Source organism: Gekko japonicus, unplaced genomic scaffold (genome assembly GCF_001447785.1).
Source record: "Gekko japonicus isolate JY-2015 unplaced genomic scaffold, Gekko_japonicus_V1.1 scaffold1789, whole genome shotgun sequence".
In the NCBI taxonomy this organism is placed as follows: Eukaryota; Metazoa; Chordata; class Lepidosauria; order Squamata; family Gekkonidae; genus Gekko; species Gekko japonicus.
Window position 1 is genome coordinate 81813 of NW_015176026.1, and position 16735 is coordinate 98547.

Genomic DNA, 16735 nt, shown 5'->3' on the forward strand with positions numbered 1-16735 from the left:
GCAAACCCCAAATCTCTCCCCTCCCCCTGTAAGCCAAATGGGCCATTGCCTGGCATGTTAGTCCCAATCAAAAACACAATCAGTGAGGCTTCTGAAGTGAGCAGGAAACTTTATTCGAGCAAAGGGCATGCACAGATGTCCATTCCTTTGTTTAACATCCCATATCTTTCTATCCCATGCATGGTTATCATAGTGTCATCTGCTTTTCATCAATATTTGACCAGGCAGGCAACTCCCTAAAGCTCTCGGTATCACTCTACTGTAATTAACAAGTGAAGACAGAATGTTCTCTGTGACCATTATGTAACCTTTCTAAATTGTGGTGCCTGGTGTAGAGCTTTCCCTTTGCTACTCTACAAGCAAGCAAGCAGTGAGTTTTTCTACTGAGCTATTATTTCTCATCTTTAACCAAAAACTCAAAATGGAGCTTCTTGGGTCCTTCTTTGGAGTTTCTTTGGCCCTTGTACCACCTCACCCCCTTAAAAGATGGCTGCTGTTCAAACCCTATCAGAAGCTCTGAAAAACAGGCAGGCCTTGCACTGCCTCCTGAAGATCTTCAAGGAGGGGGTCCCCCTCACTTCTTTTGGGAGCCCATTCCACAGATCGGGATCCACAATGGAAAAGGCCTGGGCTCTGGTCGATGCCAGATGGGTCACCCAAAGTGATGGGATAGCCAATAGATGGCTGCCTGATTACTGCAGTTGGTGCGCAGGAACACATGGAAGGAGATGGACCTTCAAATACGTGGGTCTCAGGTTGTGAAGGGTTTTAACGATCATAACCAGTACCTTGAATCTGAACATAGATTGGTAACCCATGTAGCTGTTTCAAAATGGGCAGCAATACGTTCCCAGTGGCTAGCTCCTGACAACAGTCAGGTTTCCGCATTCTGGACCAGCTGTAGTTTCTGAGTTATCTTCAAGGGCAGCCCCTTATAGAGTGTGTTGCAGCCTCAATTAAACTTCATCATGCCTGCATGCTTCTCTTCCTCCTGCTCTTTCCTTTCTACAAAGTCTAACTTAAGAACATTCCAATTGCCCATGACATCCAAATGCGCTGCAGGGACTTGGGTGAACTGGTGTTTGTTCTCCCTCACAACAGGGATTCTAATCTGGAATTCAGCTCTGGTTTAGAATTGCACCATTTCTGGGGTGTATGGCAACTTGTCCCATAGTTTAAGAACAGCAGAGGCATGAGGCAACGACAGCAGAGGAGCAGCAGAACCTGCCACAAGCAGTGGCCCTTTCCTCACCTGTTGTGGGAACCAGAAAGGCTTCTTTGGAAGGGTGAGTAGGAAACAGGCTGCAGTGACCTCCTTAGGCCAGCAGGGGCCAGAGGAGCAGCCCTATAAGGCTTTCCATGGGAGAGCAGGGGAAATGGGATCCAAGGCAGTCAGGCAGCTGCCTATTGGGCCTATGACCTGCCACTCCCATAAGCCCATCCCCCAAGATAGAGGGAGTGGGTGAGGCCAGAGTTGTCCAGCCCCAAAGTAATCCTTTAAAAGGTGCATCCTTGGAGAGCTAGGGTGGAAGGGATAGACTTTACCTAAGACAATTAGGAACAAATTATTGGCTGTAGCTACAGAGGATGCTGTAAATGCCCTTCCAATTCTTTTCTGAACTCCAGCCCTGAACTCCAGCCCAATGCCAGTCTGACAGTAGGCATCATGTGGAACAAGATGTTCTGCTGCCATCCTTTTGTAAAATCCTAGAGCAAAATTGATGGTCTCCTTTCACACATACTAAATAGTGCAGTTTCAATCTACTTCAGTGACTGTTTGCAAGTGGATTTTGCCATTTCACACAGTAAAATCCATTTGCAAAGTGCGCTGAAAATGGATTGAAATCGAAACTGCATTATTTAGTGTTTTCTTTCCTATAGCCTCCCAGTGGGGTTGCCAGACCCCCACTGAGGGTGGGGGGAACCCCTGCTTTTGTGGGGTGTTTCCCTGCCACTGCCAGCTGGCCGGTGGGGGGAATCCAGCCCCCAACTGTACCGAAAGGTGATGTGATGACATCACATTACATTGCTGATCTACATGGGCAAAACTCTATGGTAAAATTGGCTACAAACCATAGAGTTTTGCCCCAAAACTAGAGCGTACCCCCCCAACGGTAACGACATTATGATCCCAGAGAGGACCAAGGATCCTCCCACCAGCACAAGCAATCACAACCCTACCTCCCAGAATTCCTGTTAACTATTGGCCGGTAATATCTTATTGATACCGGAGACTGAATACCCAGATAGTACTCCTACACCTTTTCCCTTTATGGTTCTTGAGGGGCAGAACTGATGGAGAAAGGGAGACTTTTCTAATCTGGTAGGCCCCAGAGGGACCTAGTTTAGCTTCTTCCTAGTCCCTGTTTCTGATAGTACTTCTGGCCAGGATGACAGAACAATTCAGAAAGAAAGGATTCACAATCAAGTAATGAAACTGCTTTATACAGAGTAAAAAACACTGATATAGCTCTCAGTATTGGTTATAGGGTTGCCAAGTGAGAAAACACCCGCAGCAGAGGACTCCCAGCTGCTGGCTGGAGCGCGCGCGCGCGCCACATCCACATCACCCGGAAGTGACGCGGGCATGCCGGGCACGCTGGGGGCGGGGCCACGACCATCCGAGGGAAAACCATAGAGTTTTCCCTCGGATGACCGTGGCCATGCCCCCAGCGTGCCCGGCGTACCCGCGTCACTTCCGGGTGACGTGCACGTCGGGGTGGAGTAGACAAGCCTAATTGGTTACAATTACTGGCTCTGGCCCTTCAAGTTCATAAGTGGTTTTTCACAGGCAGCAGGTTTTGAATACCATGAATTGAAAGGTGTATTGCTAATGATTAGGTGGTTACAGGAGAGCAAAGGAACTTTGTCTTCCTGCAGTGGCTATCACAACCACTGCATAATCTTTTTTTTTTTTGCAGTGTTTGTGTAGTTTTCTTTTATGCATGGACAGAAATCACTTATAGTGTATGGGTTTTATAACTTCTCAAACTTTTAAAATATTTCACATTTTCCCGAAAACCCTGCATTTGTAGAAACCTATACTGAAGCCCTGGGTGTTCCCACAATGTGAATTTCTTGATCTACACAGTGGCCATATAGACCCATTAGACATATAGATTCTCTAGGATTTAACTAAGTTTTCTGATTAGATTTCAAAGACAAGCTGGGGACCTGTAACAATGTGCGGGGGGGTGAATACCTTGCTTTCTCTGTATCCCTCTCCCCATACTATTTCCTCTTTCCCTTTTCCTAACAGTCCCCACCCACATCCTCTCCCCTTTCCCTGTTTCCTTCTACTCAGCAACCAACCAACTTACCTTTTATCTGCCCTCCTAGATCCCAGTCTGAAACACTGACCACTGCACCACACTGGCTTTTATGGAGTAGCTGCTGTTGAATAGTGGTGAGTAGCTGGGCCCGCTTGAGCCATGAGCCATGCAAGTTGTGTGGTAGCAAGTATTGATTTGACATATTTATTATGATGAAACACCAGTGCAAAAGTAATACCTTTCCAGAGATATTACATTAAAAATGATAACATTTACCTTAAAATAAGCAGTTGTAATCCTTTAAATGTATACAGAACTGTTATAAGATTCTAACAGCTTCACAAGATCTCACTACTTTATCCATGATGCAAGGCTTGTAGTCCAAAAGGAGAAAGGAAATGTATGATTTCTACTGGGTCCTCCCTCCAAAGATAAACAGCCCTGGAAAGCCCCCCATCTTTACTGACAGATTGGTAAATATGGCCACGATGTTTCTTAAATCTACAGGTGCTGCTTCTATTATTTTGAGGGGTTTTAAACTTCCCAGTGTTATTTTTCAAGATTTCAGATTCTTCTGTAAAGCTCAGACTTTCTTTGTAGAAAGATCTGTCTGGTTTGGTCATGGTCCCAGTACCCTGATTCAAGTATCTGCAAACAGGGCAATGTTGAGAACTGGATATATTGATTTTGTACTGCTCTGAGTTGGCTAACTCAGCTGCGGCTTTACATGCAACTGTAGGTTATGACCGTCTGTTTTAAATCTATAAAGCCTCCTGAATTGGAGACAGTTTTATTACTAATCTCCAATAAATAGAAATAAAGGTTCTATATTTCAATAGTAACAAAAGCCTCCCCTGGATGGACATTATTAGTTCATCTAAAAATAGAGACATCTCTCTGCCAAAAGGAAGCAGAGCCGATTTTTCTCCTATAAAGCATCAACTCTGGGAGTTGTGGCTACTGCTCACCTCATTTAACTGCTCCGTACCTATGTATAACTTCTTATATTTAAATGTGACAGCACAAACTAAATGACAGCAGCTGCCCAAAGCAGCAGAACACCTATTCAATAAAAATATTTTTTAAAAACCCTTTAAAACCACCCACTTGCAAAACAGCCTCATTTATCCAGATAGTTTGGTAGGTGTTCACAATTTTCAAATATAAACACGTATTTGGATAAACGGGAAGTACTATTTATATAGAACAATATTTATGTAACAACTAAATGGGGGTGCAGTCTATACTTGGGTATTTTTAAAAAAATATTCTAGAAAGCCTGAGTTACATTCTCATTCCCATGAAACTAATGGGTATACTTGCAAATGAGTAGTTTCTTGGATTTGTACCCAAAAAACATCAATTTAGGAAGAATTTAAAGAGCTTATACTTACCTATGTGTAAGTATGCATGTGTTTCAAATGAGATGTTAGGAAAAATCCTGTTTGCTCTGGGTGATTTAATGAGCAGAGTTACACCTGTCTATGTCCATTGAAGTCCACTGAGACCTACTCAGGTCTATTCAATGGAGCTTACTCCCAGGACAGATGACTGCATAGTTAGAACAGTGCATTCATGTACAGAATGGTACAATAAGTACTGGTATCACATTTATACTTAAATAATCTTGGATCTGAAAAAAGGTTCAACAGTGATCAAGTCTATGTTAGCCAAACTGTTTTATCTACAACAGATGGCAGCTAAATTTAATATGGGTTCCTGCCAAAGTTTATGGAAGTCTGGTCCACCCCAAGAATGTCCCAGTGAGAGAGACGAGACTGGTGAATTTAAAAACAATTTGTCTTTTACTAAAGAATATCAAAATCGCATACACACAAAACAGAATCTCACACACATACAATCAAGTTCCTTTAGGAGTACAGAAACAGAAAAATAGTTCCTTTTACTTAGGAGGTAGGTAGGTATGCATTCATACTTATCTTTTCCTGAAGCCTTGTCTGTTGCAATGAAGAACTGAGGGGTAAAGAAAATAGAACCTAGGGATATTTCTAACTCACACTCTGCCAGAACCAGCTGACAAAGCATGGACCCCTTTGGCTGCAGTCCAAGAGATCAAGAATAGACACAGGGTTGTTGGATAGCAAGCTGGACTTTAGGGGATAAAAGTAGACAGAGGATGATGAAGGGTTTGCGGCTAGCAAAGACCCAACACATGGTCTTCACTTTTTATAGGTGAATCTTCAGGTGGGTGGCAACCTTGCCAAGCTGGAAACCCACCTACCTGTAAGTCTGTCCCTTCCCCACAACCATTGGTGCGTGTAGTAAGGGCGTCTACTTTAGAGGTATGGGCAATATTTGAAACACTAGACTCTAACTCAGGGACAAGCCATCTGGTCAGGTGTGAAGTCTTGGCGTCAGGACCTTCCTTGATGTGTAGATAGATCTCGGCGTTCCCAGGCTATCAAAATGACATCTGCCAGGAAATGGCAATTCAGATGTAGATTGAAGACGTGTATTGCATGACATCCAGTCCTTCAGCAATGGGGGATTACTTGTCTTTAAGCTGTGGCTTCTGCTAAAAATGGCGAAATGTGCTTCTCTTCCCCCTAAGGCTAGGAGCTGTATGTGTGTGCTAACTTCATTAACATGAAATGCAAACAGCTACCCTCTATGTGAAGCCTCTCACAACAGGTGATTCAAGCAGCTTTCCCTAAGCCTAGGATGTATGTGTATGCACAGTCCAAGTGGTGTGTCAGCAGATATCACTCCATAAACAGCAAATATTAGTCTCTTTCTCAGCATATAACACTTTGGGTCAGTGTTCCCTCTAAGCTGAGTTAGTGTGAGCTAGCTCACAGTTTTTTAGCCTCCGACTCACTCATTTTTGTCTTAGCTCAGGAAGGATGGCTCCAGAGCAAACTAATTTATGCAGTAGCCAAATCACTCGCTCACAGTTTTAATGCCAGTAGCTCACAAAGTAGAATTTTGGCTCACAAGACTCCACAGCTTAGAGGGAGCATTGCTTTGGGTCCACCATTCTTAAGCAATGATTTCTTATACATCTCCTTTTAAAACTCTCCTCCAGGATACATGCTTCCAATCCCTGGCATCCTTTGTTAAAGGGTAGCAGAAGTTTGAAAAGACCTCTGCCTGAGACCAGGGAGAGCTGCTGCTAGAGAATATAAACTGACCTAGAAGGCCTGGGGCAGTTTCATTTGCTTCTGTGCCAATCTACACTTTGCTTCTCTCACGTGGAGAAAGCGGTGAATAATTTCTCCCCATTGCTACCAGTACTGTTTTGAACACTCACTCCTGTATATTTGTATTGGGAATTTCCATGACAACATATGAATGTACTCAAATTGTAAAATAAAGACATGTTAACTGCAAATTTAAAAAACCCATACTGAAACATTTTTATGAAGCTGAAGGAAACAATCTTGCAAGCCGCATTCCCTCTTGGTCTGGATCAGTAAAGGCCTTGCTGTGAGGCATCTGTGACAGGTTACATTAAAAATGCCATTTTCCTAATTCAGCAAAATCAGAAGAGGTAGGTGAATAGTTAACTCTGCTCTAGAATGTTGAGCTTGAGTGACAGGGTGCTCCTTTTCTCTGATTGGCCAGTACCAGCTGAGGGAAATATAAGATCAACTGTGTGCTGAGGGGAGAGTGAGTTTGTTCTGGGATCAGTGGCTGTCACTGTTCAGTAAAGTAAAAGTTCAACTAAAGGAGGGAATGTCTGAGTAGGGTTTCCCAAGTACTTACTGTGATCCGGCGGGGGAAACATGCTCCCCGGCCAGACCATTCCTCCCTGGAACACACCATGCCGTCGCCAGGAAGTGATGCTGGGCGACGCCCTGGCAATGGGACTGAAAACTCGATGGTACCATCGAGTTTCCAGCCCCATTGCCAGAGCGTCACCCAGCGTCACTTCCTGGTGACGGCTTGGTGTGGCGTGTCTGTTGTCCTCGCAGGAATGATCCTGCAAGGACGTCTGTGTCCCCCGCTGAATCACGGTAAGTACTTGGGAAGCCTGTGTCTGAGGAGTCTAAAAGTCTGTCAGACAGGTTCACCTTTTGAATAAAGGGAGAGACTCCTGGTCTTAGCTGTGTTCAACATAACCTGAGAAAAAATTCCATCTAAGAATTCAGAGTCTAGGGTCAGCTTACGCTGAAGTACGTTTTCACAGAGACACCAAGGACTGGGGTTTGAGATTTTGCCAGAGTGATGGGGTAGCAGGCTGAAACTCCCAATTAGGCCAAAAGGAATAGGATTATATTTTCAGGGGGAAAATATAAGTCCTGTCCAGTTATACAGGGAATTGGCACTGAGGCAGTCCCTGGTCTGTACTGAAAGGAAACGGTTATAGACTACTCAGGGGAAGGAAGACACATTGTAATTTGAGAAAAGGGGAAAGAATTTGACACACAAAAAAGAGTGACCTTTCCAGAAAACCTGAACAGTTAATAGGAAACTATATGCAGAAACACTGTAACTGAAACTTAATTACTCCATCAACATCTCTCATTGATAAGAACCAAGAATTTGGAAAAAGAAGCTGCAACACTACCATCTTTTATTCCAACTGAAAAATATACTGTTTTACCAACAACGTTTACCTCAGCCTTTCCAATTCCTAACTCCCCCATATCATCCCTGCCTATTAAATAGAATATTATTGTTCACTGTTACAAAGTCTCCAGTGCTATTTCAAGTGATCTAAACAGGGGGCTCCTGTTTTCTCCTGACAAGTTCCTGGGCTGGGCAAAAGCCAAATTAGATTCTGTCACACATAGGCGTAGACTATTGGGGGGGCAGGGGGCCTCCCCCGAATTTTTCCAGGGATGACTGAGCCCCACCCCCGGCAATCAGTGCCAGGAAACATTGAGTTTAAAACTTTCCCTTGTGGGTTTTTTCCTCTGGGCTCGAAAGAAGGAAGTCAGGCTCACCTTAGGCTTGCCAGGCAGGCCCTAGGTGGGAGCAGAGGATCCCCAGTCTGAGAACCCCTTCCCTACTTTTAAAGAATTGGGCAGTGGGGGGGAGAAATGGCGGCGTCGGGGGTGACACTCTAGCACTTCCTCTCTATGGTAAGCCTAGAGTCGGAAGACTAGAGCCGTCATAGCTACTATAGGACTCAACACACAACAAACCTTTATTGGCATAACAACAGCAGCCTTCGGTACAAAAATGGCAAACAAGCAGAACAGTTAATTCATTACCCCTTCTGCCGAAAAAGAACTTCTCCTCCTATACACTCTGTAAAGGAAGTTTGCCACCGCTTCGATGGTATCGGCCCTGTTTGAGGCTAGAAGGTTCATTAACTTATTTTCCTCAGATTTGCCCTCCAGGGATCGCAGTATAGGGACAAGGTGATGAGCACGTAAATCCTGGTAAAATCTACAGGTCAGAAGTACATGGTCCATTCCTTCAATTTCTTTTAGCCCACAGGGACATAACATATCCGGGAATGGTATTTTTTAAAATCTCCCATATACTACTATAGGAATCACAGTTCTCACGTGTTTGAGGTAGTTCCCCCTAGCCTGTGCTAGTGCACTGATCCCCCCCCCCAAAACTACCGCGCAGCTCTTCATTTTCATTTTCACCAGTCTAGTTCAGATTGGTCTCAGTCAGTTCCGACAGTTTGCCTCAAAAGATGCCCCCAGCTCCCAGCCGCCCTCATTCTGGCCAGGGCTGTAGATAAACCATCTTTTTCCAATAATGACCACAAGTGAAATGACCTGTCCGATCTTTTATGTGCTTGGCAGCTTACTAAGCTGAAGTGTGTCCCAGTGTTTTTGGTTTACTTAAGTGCCTTATCATTCTTTCCCCCCTCCCCATTGCTTAAGCATCATATCGAGGACTGATGCATCTTTAGTTTTCTGGGTTGTCCGTTGCTTGTGAATAAATGTCACTGCTGGGATACAACAGGATCTCTGAGTATTTATGAGGGAAACAGTGTATCTTGCTTGCTGCTTAGTTCATGTAATTAGGCTTTGAAGGACTGTTTTGGAAATGATCTGCTTAAAGTCTCTGATGTGGTGGAGAGGGTGTCCTATGTTTCTTATACTTGCTTCTAAAAGAGATAGGTTTTGAGTTACCATTTGGTATAGTGGTTAGGAACATGGACTCTAATATGGGGGGACCGGGTTTGATTCCCCACTCCTCCACTTGCAGCTGCTGGTGTGACCTTGGGTCAATCACAAGTTCTTTCAGAGCTGTTCTCTCAAGAGTAGTCCTCGAAAGAGCTCTCTCAGCCCCACCTACCACACAGAGTGTCTGTTTTTAAATGGTAAGCCCATCTGCATGAAGAAGATTGGGGGGGGGGACATGCAGTCTTTTTAAAATTTCTTTTTGCCATATGCAGCCCAGAGAGAACATTAGCAAGAAACATGCACTCTGTACATGTTCATGCTCTTCATTTTGCTGTTACTTAAAATGGTGTGGTACAGAGACTTCTGGTTGATGGCGGCACGCTCACAGACTCACCTCCCGGACCTCCCGGGGGTGTCTCCGTGCTCTGGCAGATGGAGGGGGTGAGCAGGCTCATAACCCCCCCCCAGGAGCCCGGGGAAGGGCACCTGGCCAAGTATAAATTGGCGGTAGTAGTTGGAGAACCCCAGGAGGCGTTGAACATCCTTCCGGTTTTTGGGAGGCTGCCATTGGAGAATGGCTTCCACCTTCTTGGGGTCCATCAGCGTGCCTTCAGGGGAGATAATATGCCCCAGGAACTCAACAGACTTACGATGAAACTCGCATTTTTCTAGTTTCGCATAGAGTCCATGGGTGCGCAGGCGGTGCAACACTTGCCTTACGTGGTCAATGTGTTGAGGCACGGTGGCGGAAAAGATCAGGATGTCATCTAAATAAATTACCACGAAGCGGTCGAGGAGGTCACGGAAGATGTCATTCATAAAGCGTTGGAACACTGCAGGGGCGTTGGTCAAGCCAAAGGGCATGACCAAGTGCTCATATTGGCCATAGCGGGTACCAAAGGCGGTCTTCCATTCATCTCCTGCCTTGATTCTCACCAGGTTGTAGGCGCCACGCAGGTCTAGCTTTGTGTAGATTTGAGCTCCCCGCAAACGGTCCATGAGCTCAGGGATCAACGGGAGGGGGTACCTATCCCGTATGGTGATTTTGTTCAGGGCCCTGTAGTCATTGCAGAGCCTGAGGTCTCCTGTCTTCTTTTTCACAAAGAGGACTGGGGAAGACAGAGGAGACGTAGAGGGCCGAATAAACCCTCTGGCCAGATTTTTGTCCAAATAGTCCCTCAGCGCAGCCAGCTCCGGTTCTGCCATTGGGTAAAGGCGGCCTGAGGGTAACGGAGCGTCGGGGATGAGGTTGATGGCACAGTCGTAGGGCCGATGCGGGGGTAGCTGGTCTGCCTCCTTTTCGTCAAAGACGTCTGCATAGTCCTGATAGGTGGCAGGTAAAGCGGGAGCCGCAGCGCCCAGCAGCAAAGCAGCTGGTGATGGTTCTGGCGATGGTGCTGAAGACGGGGTGTCTACCATCGTTTCCACGGAAGGCGTGGGTGCAGGACTGGTGCCGAACTGGAGCTCCTGATGTACCCAGTCTACCTGAGGGTTGTTGTGGCGCAGCCAGGAGAGACCCAGGATGACTGGAAACCTCGGCATCCTCACCAAGTCGAAAGTTATTTGTTCCTGGTGCTGCTGTATCCACAAGGTGAGTGGCTGGGTTTCTTGGACGACGGGTCCGGAGCGGAGCAGGCGTCCATCAATGGCTTCTACAAGCGCTGGGGTTGCCTTCTCTTGAAGGGGAACGCCGTGTTCTTTGGCAAAAAGAATGTCCATGAAACAACAGGCGGCCCCTGAGTCCAACATGGCGTGGATGAAGAGCCAGCGGTTGTCTGGGAGTTGCAACCGCACTGGCACCAGGAAGGGAGTCTGTGGTGAGTATGGAGTACTGGAGGACCCCAGAATAGGCCCCAAACCGGGGGGTCCGGTCAGGCTTGGGGCTGCTCTTTTACCGGTGGAGCCGGTTGTGGTGAGCGCTTCTGCTTGGCAGGGCAGCTGGAGGCAAAATGCCCGGCTTCTCCACAATACAGACACAGCTGTTGAGTGCGCCGTCTCAGCTTCTCCTCAGAAGTAAGGCGGGGCCGAGCGGTGCCAAGTTGCATGGGCTCTGTGCCTGCAGGAGGTGGAGAGGAGCCGGGGGAGGAAGGCCGGTGGAAGGTCTGAAGGGTTCTGCTGGGGAAGGCGAGAGCCTTTTTTCTGTTTTGGCGGCGGCTCTGTAACCTCCCATCAATGCGGAGACAGAGATGGATGAGGGCTTGTAAAGTGTCAGGGCGTTCACTGCGTGCAAGTTCATCTAGAATTTCGTCAGACAGCCCTTCAGTATACTGGTCAATAAACGCTGCCTCATTCCATGTCAGGTCTTGAGCCAGCAGCTGGAACTCATTGGTGTACTGAGCGACAGAGGTTTTATGCTGAGTAAGAGCCCTTATTTTGCGGTTAGCTGTTTCAGCTTTCACAGGATTGGCATAAGCAGCGGCAAAATGAGCCTTGAAAGCCTGGAAGTCAGATAGTAAGGGAGAATTCCCCACCAGCAAGGGCGTGGCCCATTTGGCAGCTTGCCCTTTAAGGAGGCTTAAAATGAAACAAACTTTAGCCTTCTCAGAAACAAAGTCCCGAGCCCTGAGCTCAATATACAGATTACATTGGGCAAGGAATGCCTGGAACTCATCAACATTCCCACCGAAACGATCAGGAGGATTTATTGGGCAACGTGGGGGAGGTGTACCAGCATTTGCTACAGCAACAGCATTTGTAGCAGCCTGTTGTTGCAAAGCAATCACAGCTTGAGTTAAGTGCTGTACCTGTGCTAGCATTTCCTCCATGGGGTCCACACCTCCGGTTGCTCCGTCTTCCATGGTGGGGATGTGTGAGCGTTGTGGGTGCTGGCAATCTGTCATGGCAGGACCAGGGGGCGTGACACAAGCAAGCAAAAGTCCAGGAACAGTCCGAGGTCAAGCCGGGCAAACCAGGTAGCAAGGTTCAAGCAGGTTTAAATCACAGTCCAAAAGCAGGGTCAGACATACCAAAGTTTCAAGTCCATAAATCACAACAATACCAGAGGAGTCAGAGATGAACGCAGGGTCAACAAAGCCGAAGATCAAAAGCCAAGGATCAAGCCGAGACGAATTCCACAAGGTCTGGAGCAGAGATGCAAGGATTCAGGTCCTGAACAAACGACGTTGCCAGCACAAATGACTGCTGGCAACAGACTTGCATATATACAGTGCTAGCTAATCAACTCATTAGCTAGCCAGGAGTGAGGACAGGATCCTGTCAGTAATCAGGGCTAAGAGATCTTCTGGCACGCATGCGTGCATTCTGCCTTCGCTCTCTCAGCTGTTGTCTTCTTACATTCCTGAGCCTGGTTACAGGTGGAGCCGAGTCTGATGATGAATTACTGGGCTGCAGCAGAGACTGATCCCTTGCAGGTGTTCCCTGGGAGGCTCTATCCTCCTCACCACTTAGATAGCTTTCAGCTACAGGATCCAGTCTTTGCCTTTCTGCTGCAGTACTGTCCTCAGGAGCCTGTTCAGGGTCCTCAGGAGCCTGTTCAGGGGCATCAGCAAAGGCAGGCATGACATCAGCAGGGGCAGGCATGACACAGCAACTGTTTGGTATTCTGTCCTGGCTCAGAGACTTCAGCCATGCATTTACTAATTGAAGGCATCTGAGATGCCATAATTTAGTACATTTCTGTACAAAGTCACCCTTACAAATAAGGCAGAAACAAGAATCCTGTAAATGAATGTCCAGGTAAATTTTTAAAATGTTCCCCTACAGGCTTTTCTGTGTTGCCTTACTTACTGTCAAATTTGTGACCATTACTCTGTCTGATGTACATGGTATGTATATTTGCAGATCTTAAAGCTACTATTCTAAAAGTGAATTTAAATAAAGGACACAGCAGGAGACCGCTACCACTATGACCTCTGGCCAACTCCCACGTTTTCCTGGGTTTAGCCCAGCCCAGGGGCATTGCTATGGGGGTTCCCAGGCCCCCCTAAATTTCTGGGGAGCCCCTGCCTAAATCCCACATGGCTCTACCTCCATAGATAGTGACAATAGCCTGTAATGTCACTGGCTCCTCCCTATGATGTCACTGGGCCTCAGTTCTTTTAAGGACCTAGCATAGCAACTCTGGCTCAGCTCCAGCCCACCCCCCCAAATTGGAAAGTCTACGCCCCTGCTGTCACAGGGTGGGACATTCAGATTTATAAAGTCACAAATATTATCACACTACTGGGGGCCAGTTCAGCACCTGACGGGAACTAAGAATCTGCCTCAGAGTGGGGAGAGTATTTTCAAGTTACTCTCAGGGGTATCAGCTTTCGGCTACACTTACTCAGCAGAGAGGCACTTTGCACATGCTCAGTCAGAAAACTCCATTTGTATAGGAGTAATATTCATATTACTTTTTACCATGGCACATATACAGCTGTCACAACAAGCCCAGTCATATCCACAAAGTTCTCCAGTTCAGACCTACTGGCTTTTATCATTAGGGAAGCAAACAACAGGTAGAAGATCCAATAAGGTACACATTGCAGTTGGCAGCAGCACGGCAAAAGGAGTCCTGCCCTTTTGTCAGAGGTTTAATGTCTGGAAATGGGCAGTTGCACTTTCCCTAGCATGGAAGTCAATAACATCACCTTGGTAAACAACATCCCATCAAGCTTCGGGGGTGGGGGGTAGGGGGATATTCTTTCTCCGGGTTATTGGCAATTCTACACTTTGGCAGTGAAAGGACAGATGGTGTTTAAGAGAGCAACCCTAAGAAGGTCTACTAAGAATCCTTCTCATGTTTGCTCCCAGGAAAGGGTTCTTAGAATGGCACCGTAAACCGATCAAACGCTCACCACTTAACTATCGCCTGCTTGTTTCTGAAACAAGATGAGGAGCTACAGAGGTGTTTAAAAAGGATTGTTCCACTTCAGAATGGGCAATGCTATATTTGAATATCCTCCATGTAAAAACAACTCCCTGCTAATAGGTAAAAAGATCGCGTATAAAAGGACAGGCTGCAGGCAGCATTTCGCACTGCAATGAGAAATGGAGGGGTGGACCGTACGTAAGATGCACCCCCATCTGCTAGCTGAAATACTACGCAGTCTACTCGCCAACCTTGTTTATTAACACGTGAGTCAAGGCGGCAGTAGTCTTTAAGTGTGCTTGCAAACAAAACCTAGGCTGCAAAACGTGCATCCTCGTAACCTATGCCTAATCCTGTGACCATGGCCTTGAACGTCCAATTTCTACTCAAAAAGTATCAGACCTAGAATTAAGGCAAGTTGGGCGACGGAGCACAACAAAAGCGGGGGAGCGCCGAAAATTTCCGATAAGACTACATTTCCCAGAAGCCCGTGGAGGCGAGATTCGATAACAGGAAGTGAAGTATACGTGGTCAAAGGGTACAGGAGCAGGAGGTTAGGGACATGTGGCTCCCTTGCTACCCGTTGCTGACCCCCGGCCTGTCGTGAGGGTAGAAGGCGCTGACTAAAACAGCATCAAAAGGAGCATGGCAGCAGCGGGTAGCGAGGAGAAGGAGTTACTGGCGCTTGTGCACCAGCACTTGGTCCAGATTGGCTATCAGAAAGCGGCAAAGGAGCTGCTGCGACAGAGCGGTCAGGTAACTGCTAAATCTCCCACGTGGGTGGAAAGGGATCGGGGCTAAGGCACTGCTGTTCCAGGTCTCTAATTTTCCACGTGATTATCGACAACGAGTGTAGGGCAACACTCTCTTGGAGATCCGGAAGCTTGTGGACAGCTTTTTCTATGGTGCTTTCTGTGTCCCTGGGATAATCGTGCTAGCCTGCTTTACAAGGCTCTTGTAGGAATTAGTATGTGAAGTGCTTTGAACATGTGACGTATCAATGCTAGTAGTGACGTGTTTAGAACTGTAGAGGTGAAAGATAATGAAATGTAGAAAATGTGAGACACTGGACAGACTTTGGCTTGTTCTCGCTCATTTGCAGAAGTGTCTAATGAAGCTTCTGTACAGGTGGCTTTTCCAAACTTACTGATTTGTGGCTGGCATCCACAAACCACATGGGAACTTTGCCAATTTGCATACATTGCTGTTAGTCTCAACAGGAGATAGATCAAGATGGGTTGGCCTGTAGGAGTAGAAAAGATCAAGAGTCCAGTAGCACCTTAAAGACTAACAAAATTTGTGGTCGTGTATGAGCTTTCGTGAGTCACTACTTACTTCTTCAAATAACTTCAGGTGAGCAGTGATTCACGAAAGCTCATACCCTGCCACAAATTTTGATAGTCTTTAAGATGTTACTGGACTCTTGATCTTTTCTACAGTCCAGCCAGGAAGTTGAGTGTGGGTTACGATCTGAAGAGTTATATAGTTATGGCCAATAGCTTTATAGTTACTGTCTAGCTATCACTATATCTACAAAAGCTACTATGTTGGTTGGAATGCCTTCTTTTTTGTTGTTCAGTCGCACAGTCGAGTCCGACTCTTCGCGACCCCATGGATCATCTCCCGCCAGGCCCTCCTGTCTTCCGCCGTCCTCTGAAGCTGGCTCAATTTCATGTTCGTTGCATCGATGACACTGTCTAACCATCTCATCCTTTGCCGTCCCCGTCTTCTTTGACCTTCAATCTTTCCCAGCATCAGGGTCTTCTCCAGGGAGTGCTCCCTTCTCATTTGGTGGCCAAAGTATTTGAGCTTCAGTTTCATTATCTGGCCTTCCAGGGAACAGTCAGGGTTGATTTCTTTTAGGATTGACTGATTTGATCTTTTTGCAGTCCAAGGGACTCTCAAGAGTCTTCTCCAGCACCATAGTTCAAAAGAATCTATTCTTCGGCGCTCGGCCTTCCTTATAGTCCAACTCTCGCAGCCATACATGACTACTGGGAATACCATTGCTTTGACCATGCGGACTTTTGTTGGCAGGGTGATGTCTCTACTTTTTATCATGCTGTTTAGGTTCGCCATCGCTTTCCTCCCAAGGAGCAGGCGTCTTTTAATTTCATGGCTGCAGTCACAGTCTGCGGTGATCTGGGATCCCAGGAACGTGAAGTCTGTCACTACTTCCACGACTTCCCCTTCTATTTGCCAAGGAGTGATGGGGCCGGATGCCATGATCTTAGTTTTTTTGATGTTGAGCTTCAAGCCCACTTTTGCGCTCTCCTCTTTTACTCTGAGCAAGAGGCTCTTTAGGTCCTCTTCACTTTCTGCCATTAGAGTGGTATCATCTGCATATCTGAGGTTGTTGATCTTTTCCCCAGCAATCTTAATTCCCGCTTGTGATTCATCCAGGCCAGCATTTCGCATGATGTACTCTGCATATATATTAAATAAGCAAGGTGACAATATACATCCTTGTCGTACTCCTTTTCCTATGCTGAACCAATCAGTTGTTCCATATCCGGTTCTAACTGTCGCTTCTTGGCCCTTATACAGGTTTCTCAAGAGACATGTGAGGTGGTCTGGTACTCCCATCTCTTTAA

General features: G+C 46.5%; 1 protein-coding gene across 1 annotated transcript in view; it reads left to right on the forward strand.

Moving 5' to 3' along the window:
• The first annotated feature begins 14689 nt into the window (after positions 1–14689).
• LOC107123369 (treacle protein-like) overlaps positions 14690–16735 on the forward strand; it is a 62626-nt gene continuing 60580 nt past the window's right edge. Inside the window, exon 1 of the mRNA XM_015426609.1 lies at positions 14690–14897. Coding sequence (XP_015282095.1) covers positions 14787–14897 — 111 coding nt within the window. The 5' untranslated portion in view covers positions 14690–14786. The remainder of the gene's footprint in view (positions 14898–16735) is intronic.